At 40.6% G+C, this 9,513-nt stretch overlaps 1 protein-coding gene across 1 annotated transcript; it reads right to left on the bottom strand.

Annotated features, from left to right (window-relative positions):
- Positions 1 to 3,301: 3,301 nt before the first annotated feature.
- Positions 3,302 to 8,571, bottom strand: Adam21 (ADAM metallopeptidase domain 21). The gene is made up of 2 exons (XM_028782183.1): positions 8,218 to 8,571; positions 3,302 to 5,835 (listed from the first exon to the last, which is right to left on the bottom strand). The coding sequence occupies exon 2, from the start codon at positions 5,708 to 5,710 to the stop codon at positions 3,521 to 3,523; it is 2,190 nt and encodes a 729-aa protein (XP_028638016.1). The 5' UTR covers positions 5,711 to 5,835; positions 8,218 to 8,571; the 3' UTR covers positions 3,302 to 3,520.
- Positions 8,572 to 9,513: the final 942 nt, after the last annotated feature.

Genomic DNA, 9,513 nt, shown 5'->3' with positions numbered 1-9,513 from the left:
GGGGGGGGGGGGGGGAGGGAGGGAGGGAGGGAGGGAAAGGAGAAAAAAGTAAAAACAAAACAAAACCAAAAGTACATTCTGAGAAATGATTCAAGTGTTGGTGATTTAAGATATAATCCTAAAATGTGAGTGTTCAGTGAAGGAACTGGAAAACTGTGGGGAAAAGTGCAGAAATCCATAAAGAATAAATGAATGGTTGTGGAGTGAGTAACCAGGACACACTGTACTACCCTGAAACCTTTTAACTTTGTCTAGTGAGCTTATGAATTTAAAGAATGCTGCTCTGCTGAGCGTTGATGGGGCAGATGCTGCTGATAGAATTGCCCATGGCCTGAGGTCAGTATTTCCACTTTGGTCAAACTTCAAGAATGGCATATATAGCTTGGTCATGCTAGCCCTTTTTGTCCTGGAAACACTTTTATTCCTGCCCAACATGTTAAAGCTTGCCTTTAACAGCATCAACATGTTGGCAGCCAAAGTACATCACATGAAACTGAAAATGGACCCTCAGACAGAGTTATTAAATTAACAGGCTGGCAATCCAAGGATGTACCTACACAGAGCCTTGCCAACCTAAGACAAAAGTGTATTGCTTTGGATAATGCATATTCCACAACAGGTAAGGAAGGCATTCTTGTCAAAATGACCTAAGACAGGCTCAGTCTTGTTTATGAAATAAAAAAGGAGAGATAGTATCAAATGCCTGTAATTGGTTTGTGAGGACTGGGAAACATTTTTTTTAATTGTTTGAGAGTTGCTTCCAGGCCCCTTTATTGCCTCTCATTTCTGATGTGCTTTACAAACAGGCCAAGTACTGCCTTAAAGAAGGAAGACATTTGTGTGTATAGGAGATCTTTGTAGTATTACAGACAACCTCATGAGCCCAAGACAATCTCCCTGGGTACTGCCAGCATCTGCTGCTCTATTCTTCCCAACCATCAATAGGCTTCCTTTTGTTTTTTTTTGTTTCATTTCATTTTGTCTTTTTTTTGGGTTGGGTTGGGTTGGGTTGGGTTGGGTTGGGTTGGGTTGGGTTGGGTTGGTTTGGTTTGGTTTGGTTTGGTGTTTGGTTTGGTGTTTAGTTTGGTTTGGTGTTTAGTTTGGTTTGGTGTTTGGTTTGGTTTGGTGTTTGGTTTGGTTTGGTTGTTTGGTTTGGTTTACCAGGATTTCTTTCTCATATAAAGCATCTAGATTTAGTCCTTGTCTCGGTGTCTTTTTTCCCCCCAGGGAACTTGAGTAACATGCACACCAATGACCTACCCAGCATCCTCTTGTCCCACTATTGCTCATTTGTAATCACAGTAGATAGTTTTCATGGCTTGCCACTGCAAATGCTTATGTCTTGTGTCTTCCTTTTCCTGACAGTTTTTCTAGAACCATTCAGTAATACCCCAGTGTGTTTCACATGACTCTCAGAAGGCCACAGAGAATGGTTCCAGTGGCTCAGAAAAGCCTGGTCAGTGACCTACTTTCTTTGTGTTTCCCAAACAAATTGAGCCTACCTAATTTCACAAATAATTCAGCAAACTAACTCTTTAAACTGACAGTTTCCATTATCTGTAAAACAGTGACAGTGCCACACTCTGTAGACCAGATCATGGAGATCCACCTGCCTCTGCCTCCCAAGTGCTGGGATCAAAGATGTGTGCCACTCTCAGCCTGAAAAGTATTTTTAAAATAAGTTATAAGATAGCAAATGGCTACCATTTGGAAAAGTATATGGCTGAATAACTATCTTATTCCTTTTTTTTGGCGGGGGGGGGGGTCAAGACAGGGTTTCTCTGTGTAGCCCTGGCTGTCCTGGAACTCACTGTGTAGATCAGGCTGGCCTCAAACTCAGAAATCCACCTGCCTCTGCCCCCAAGTGCTGGGGTTAAAGGTGTGTGCCACCACCACCCAGCAACTATCTTATTCCTTATAGCAAGATAAAGTCAAAACATTCAAGAGAGCAGAAGCCAGTATGATCTCAGAAACCACTCATTAATCCATTTTTTATGGGTTTCTACATTTTGCCCTTCCATTCCCTGGTCCTTCATTGAACATTAACATCTTAGTGTTATACCTTGAATCACTAACACTTGAATCATGATTTGTTTTTTGTTTTGTTTTCTTTTTGTGCTATAAGTCCATGGTCAGCTGACTCCATTGATTATTTCAAAGTGCTACCAAGCATATATACATAGAAGTCAACAATTATAACGTAACATTAGATTAATACATCTTAACCAATTTTAAATACTTATACAATAAATACTTTTTGGAAAATCAACAAATGAGAGCATACACCTTTTGTCTCCACGTGAACACATGCACTTGAAGCAAGTAAGTCTTTTTCTTATGTATCACCTGTGGCCAAGGTCAGCCAGATTATAATCTTGTTTCATCAGTTTCCATGGTTTCAATAGTACACATTTTCTAGATGGTACATGGTCTGCCCTGGTTCTCATCTTCTACTGGGATGAGAAAACTACTAAGGCATGACCATAAAGTAACAAGGAAGCACACATGAAATACTGAACAGTTTGGTATTTTCCAAATACTGAATCTTTTTGGAGTGTAAAATGGAGTTTCCAAGGGCAAAGGGACAGCAGAAGCTACTAAATATTTTGGAGTGCCAGTTCCACACATGGGCAGTTGTGCAAGGATGGAACAGCCAAATGTACTTTGAGAAGAATAGCACCACAAGAGGAAGAGGGCAAAGGGCAGTGAACATCAGAAAGGTCAGGTGACTCAATGTTATTCAGATGTTATCTTGAGATATGATGGGTATCAGATCAGACCTGTGTTTTCAAGTGATGGGCTTTTTAAAATTCTAAGAATAGACTAAGGATGGGACAAGTTAGGCACAAAACACCAGCTAGGTACTTCTAGTGTACACCGCAGCATTTTAAATGAACATGTGAGTATTCACAGTTAAAGTTTGAACAAAAACTCTAGTAGGTTTGAAAAGAGGGCAGAGTGACATCTCCAAGGTAACTAAACAGGCATCCTTTCTCTCCTGATTTATTATTTTGTGCAATTAATGTACCACTTCATTAAAATATGTTTGAATTGGGCAGTGTGCCAGAAAAGATAATGAACAAAACATAGAAATAATCCTGTTCCATGGGATTTATATATTTTCACAAAAAGACTCCAAGAGTGTTCCTAAACTCTCAGATAATGGCAAAGACAAAACAGACCATCAGATACATGGGGGAAAAGGTCATAGGTTTTTAATTAAAGGAACAACATTGAACAAAAAACAGCTTCTCACTTTTGTTTGGTAAATAAATTCAAGTAGTTGGGTGGCTCAGATATTATAATTTCTCAATTAAATTTTATTTGCTGCTTAAGAGAATAAACACCAGCCAAGAACACATTAAAAATTACCTGTGCCTGATGACAATATTTCTGATACACATGAAGGGGAAGATAGTTTCATCTTTCTATAAACTCTCAGGAATATGTTCAGATTCATACATACAATAATATTATTGTTGCCAAAATAAATGCATGGGCTATTAAACTATATGTCTTCTTAACCTGGGGAAGAAGCCTTAGTCTCTTTGGGACCAGCAGCTATTTTACAATATATTCTATAAAGCCCAGCTATGAACAGACAAGCTAGAACAGATAAAACAGTCACAATTATCGACAAGTCAGTGATAGTGACTCTTCTTTTTGGAGATGTTGGACCACTGTCAATACTACCTCCATACCCCCTGTGCAGGCAGAAAGGCAGGGACCACCCATAGTCACAATGACAGTGATGCTTGTTATTACAGATCCCCCTCCTATTACAAGTCTCAGGAAGGCAGGTGTTTGAAAGGACAGACAGACTGACACACTTTTTGTGTATGCAGATCTTTCCTATTCCACAGGTGGTGCCATCTTTCACTTCACCAACATCAGGTACATCCATCCCCAAACAATGGCCAGTACTCCAGCAAGTGATACCATTGGCATAAATGTTCTGCAAAACATAATGAGCCTGGGGATGGTGAATGTCTTCCACATTTTCACACTGAACTCTACCACAAAACACATCTGACGTTCTACATTTTAGGAATACTGTGCCATTTGTGCCACAGTGACCAAACCTGTTCCCTTGTGAGTTGATTTCTTTATAGCAATTATGAGACGCACTTCTTGCACCTTTGCCAAAAATCTCCCTGCACTGTTGGTCATGGTTATTACATTGCTTTTGATAGCAGTAGGCACTGGCACCACAGGGGACCCCATCCTGTACATATCCATCTTCTGGGCACTGGTGAGATGTTCCATTGCACCACTCTGGAAGGTCACATTCATTGATCTTTGGCCTACAGAGTTCCCCCGGTAGCATAAATTTGCAGTCTTTGCAACAGAGCCCAAAAGCACAAGCAGCCCCAGGCCTCAGAGTACAGTTAAAAAAACAACAGGGATCTTGTTCACATTCCTGTACAGATCCACAGTCACATTCTTCTTCACTTTCAACCATACCGTTCCCACAGCGCTTCACCAGAAAGCCTGCCCCTGGTCTTGGATGATTGTACAAACAAGATCCTTGGCTTAAAGTGGTATTTATAAAATCACTATAGCTGCAATTGGTGAATCTCTCTGCTGGCACTCTGAAAGTACTCATGACGCAACCCCTTTCCCCACAAGAGCAGGATTCCTCATCATGCTGCATACCAAAAGTATGGCCTAACTCATGGGCCACCGTGTTGGCAAAAAGAGACCAGGAATCCCCTTGGAAATTTTCAACTCCACAATCAAGAGGAGGACGACATATTCCTGCAACATAGGCTATACCAAGTATGCTTATAAGTGAGCTTCTGATGAAAATATGGACTGCATCATGGTGTACCTGGGAAAGACTGATTTGTTTCCAATGAGAAAAATCTTCTAAGACTTGATGTATGTCTTCCATTGGGAGAATGTTTCCTCGATTCCAAATCTCAATGCCAACCAAAGTCACGTAAGTATCCAGCTGCTTGTACATGGAATCTACCATGTTAACAACAAGAACCACATCTCCTCGCACCTTTGACAAGTTTTGTTGAGAGTTAGTGAAGAAATCATAGTCTACCACTACAGCCAGCTCCAGGAACCATGTGTGAGGCCATAGTTTCACAGAATTCTGCTTCACAGCTGACTTCTCAGCCTCTTCAAGTCCAAAAGGCTGGTATGGTAGTCTCTTCTCTGTTAAGCTACATATCACATGTGGAAATTGTGTCTTGTCATTATTCAATGTATAGACTAAGTGTTCAAATGTGCTAGACTGCTTGATAGGTTCAATTTCATAAGAGAAGCCATTCATTTGTAACACTCCCTGAAGCCCCCCATTGCAGGCACTGAAAGCAACTAAAGACTTAGGGGCTCCCTCTACATAACCATGATAGTAACAGTCACTAGGGACAAAGGGGTAATCACTGAGAAGGGCGTGTTCCTCTGTGTAGGTGAGCACAGGGAAGTGAGTAGAAAGCAACAGCTTCTTGACTCGCATGTGGAGAACATGCCTGCGACCTCCCAGTACAAGGCTGTAGGAGAGCCACTCTGAATTCTTTGCACCCCTGGCCATGCTGGTCACCTTTAGAGGGATGACCACTTCTGGAGAACTGAGGTATTGAGTGGACCTAGCCTGTGAGAGGTCTATAGGGGATGGAAACACCTTAAGCCAGAGCAGCAAAAGTATGACTCCCATGAGTGCTCTAGCATCTGCACCTAACATTATGAAGCCATCCATCCAGAGCAGAAAAAGACAGGGGATGAGACACTCATCTTCTGGCTCTTTCCCTGGAGCAGGCCAGGGAATAGGGCTGCCATGTTGAGATTGTGTCCTGGCAGAGTTGGAGCATCAGAGTCTCAGTGCTGAAAGTGAAAACAAGAGAGTGCTCGGATAAGGGGAGGAAGTCAAGTGAGAAAATACCAACTGACCAGTCAGGGCAATGGTCTGGGATTTGGTTTCAATGAATGGGATGAAGAGTTCTGGGGTGACGGTAGACAAGATAATATTGACCTTATGTTGGGAACTGTCAAAGTACTAAGATACGTACTTACACAAGTAGCTTAATCCTTATTGGTGGTATGAGGACATCCATAATAAAAGGAGTTAAAGCAAAATTAGGAGTAGAGTGTAACTATATCTTGATTTTTCTAGCATGCTATCAATTTATATTTGGGTGTCTGCACAATTATTGATAGTGTCCCACTGACAGTTAAAACTGGAGACATGAAAAATAATCATAACAATCTGTATATACATTTGTAGTAGTCTTAGGATTTACATGGATTGTTCTTTATTTGCTGTCTCCTTGATGAATTCCCTTTAGAGGAATGAATATATATGAATATATATGTATATATATATGTATATTTATGTGTATATGTGTATACAGCACACACACACACACACACACACACACACACACATATATCACATATATAAAACATTGCATGGTCCTTACCTACAGGGTTTATAACTTTCATACCTAGTATATTTCTATGGACCATGGAATAATAGGGGGATCCACCACAGATGTGGTGAAATACCTAAAATTATAAATGAATGTTACTTAAAATGAATTAAACTTTAATAATAATTTCAGAAAAGGGAAAATTTATGAAACTCCTCTAAGGTTATGGCAGAAACATGTTCTCATCAGTTCCTGTAGAAAACAGTGATGTCAAAAGAGAATGTCTTCAGAAGGAAAATGGGAAAATATGCAATTTAAAGCCCCAAGCACTGACTACGTGGTATCTTAGGACTGCTGTGAAAGATTTTCCATTTTTTCAAAAACATCTGCTTGTGAAAATGAAAAACTTCTGCATCTGATACACAGTCTCACTGACACCCATTTCTTATTCATTTTTTAAAAAGGAATTAAATATTTAGAGAATATAAAGCACAGAATGAGGTGCCAGATGTTAGGGAAAACCAAAATATAGAAATTAATATATATTATCAATTTAGTAACAAAATTCATATTAAGAACATAAATAAGCTTTTTTGAGGTCTCAAGGATTGTATGCAGGGTTTGATCTTCGACAAAGTTCTTTTTTCTTCTTATTGTGAGAAAGATGAGAGCTGGTACAAGAATTGGTTTTCAGCCTCTCCATGGTTGTCAACCCTACTTCCTCCCATCTTGGGACCATTATTTGGGTGATTTTTGCTTATTTCTGCTGGTCCCTGGTTCTCAAATAGGCTGACTAACTGTGAAACAACAGATAAATAATTTGGTAGCAAAACCTATTCAGATACATTATCATAAGTTAGCTACGGAGGACCACGAGACTCAAGATGAGGTTGTTACTTTATCCAGGGTGTTCCCAAAACCCATCTCCACCCAACCTAAAAGGGGGAACTTCTGCCCCTAGACCAAGCAGAGAGGGGCCACCCAGAACCCCCTCTGACAGGCAATCTGAATTCTTGCTTAGGCTGCGAGGCTAAGCACTGCAAGGGAATATCAATAAAAGTTAAAAATATTTCTCTGGGTTCCCTGAGGAACAAGCCTGACTGCATAGGGTTTGATGTCAAAAGTATCCCCTCTCCAGGAAAAAGACATCGGTACAGGTATGGCCCTCATGCCTCACTGGACAACGACAAGGGGACCGGAGCCATTACAAGGTCCCCTTCAAATACTGGAGGTCAGGCCTCTATCCCTGCCTTCACAAGATTAGAATTGCCACAGCCCTTCTATACTTAGAGAAGGGAGGAGATGTCAGGGACATCCCTGCTTACACATTGGAGGCCTAAAATCAGCCATAGGCCTAAAATCAGCAATAGGCCTGTCGTACATGTATACTAACACCAAGTCTTGGGTCTCTGTGGGAAATCATTGAAACAGATGGCTATAAGCTATTGTAAACAGGCAGTGACTTTGCCTGCTGAACCATCTCACCAGCCGTCTCCTCTCAATTCAAGAAGCAGCCCTTTATCTTCTGTTCCATATTGTATTTCTGACATACCTGGGGGCTAGATCTACCAATTTTAATTACTTCTACTGTATCTTCATCTTCTATGTTGCCTGCTCTTTAATCGGCAGTTAGGATAATCAATCAATTCACCTAGATTTGCTCAGAACTAACCTGGTTTTAAACCCTAGAGTCCTCCATTCCAGATATCCCCTTAGTTCAAACTACAATCATCCCACCCTCTACCTCCTATCTGTGCTTGAGCCACTCACATATTTAATAGGAAAGAAAAGCAAAAAGAATTTTCACATTACTCAACAGTTCTAGATAAGAACTTACACAGTGAGTCAAACTGGATGAATGGCATAGCATCAGAAAGCAGTCGTGGCCCCTTTTGTCAGATGGTTTGCATGATCCTTATCAGTAAACAGAAGTTTGCAGTTGTAGCCATAGAGAATAAAGAAATCAAGCCCCTCCCTTAACCCCTTTGTTGAGCTCATGGCTAAATTCTAGATTTAGCTGCTTAGCAACAAGGATCTTTCACTTCTATATAAACATCAACTCTAGGGATTTGGCTCAATCTAACAAGCCCAATGTTCTGGGTTTGGTCTACAGTGTCAACGACAAATAAACATAAAATTATTTTAAAAGTCAAAATTATAAAAAGTACTCAACTCAAGACTATCTTCTTCTGGCCTGTTTCTATACAACTTTGTTTCAGAACTCAGTGTGACTGAAGCTGGGCCACCCTCCCACTCACAGCTTTTGTCTCTCTTAGACTTGTTTTGAGAAAAAAAAAAAACATATTCAAAATAAGTAGTCAAGAAATGTTGGTAGAATGTTTGGAATGTGAATGGGAGTTTTTAACCTACACTGAATAGACAGATATATGTGGAGATGTGCATAAAGTGTCTCATACATGTATGTATGTGTCATGTAGGTCACCTGTCAGCTGAGGCCTAAAAGCAGTGACACCCCAATAGCAATTATCACAATTTCCAAATGTTATTTTTGAAATGGAATATATATACTTAGAGAGATGGCTGTTCTCAAGGTCGGGATAAATCAAAATAAACATCTTACTGTGCTAAACAGCAAAGAATGAGAGTGCAGAAAAAAAATCCCAGGGATCACCTGCCAGTGGCTAACCTGACAACTTCAGCAGCAATATAAATACGGGCTCCAAGAGCTCCCCAGTGATACAGATGATGCAAAGAGGTGAAGAGGCTACTTATAGCAAAAAGCCAACTGACAAAGAACAATAGAATTACAAAATCATTTAGGTACTATCCTAGCAACACAGGTAAGAACTAGCATTTGAGGTTAACTGGTGTCTACATGTTTATGGAGTATCAAGAATTATTTGTAAAATCTCCCGGTATAACTTAAAAGGACTAGAAAGATGGCTCTGTGGATGAGAGCACTTGCTTAGCAAGCATGAAGGCCTGAGTTTAAAGGCCGAGCATGCACTTAAGTCAGGTATGACTGGACATTCATGTATGCCTGTAACATCAGCATTGTGTGTGTGTGGGGGGGGGGGGGGGGGGGAAGGCTAGTTCCTGGATCTGGGGGAGGGGGTCAGCCAGTTTAGCCAAAACAGCCAGCACAAGATCTTATCTCAAGGGAATGACAAAG

Source organism: Grammomys surdaster, unplaced genomic scaffold (assembly GCF_004785775.1).
Source record: "Grammomys surdaster isolate TR1022 unplaced genomic scaffold, NIH_TR_1.0 721, whole genome shotgun sequence".
Taxonomy (NCBI): Eukaryota; Metazoa; Chordata; class Mammalia; order Rodentia; family Muridae; genus Grammomys; species Grammomys surdaster.
The sequence above is the reverse complement of the archived record's forward strand: the minus strand, read 5'-3'. Positions and strand labels throughout refer to the sequence as shown.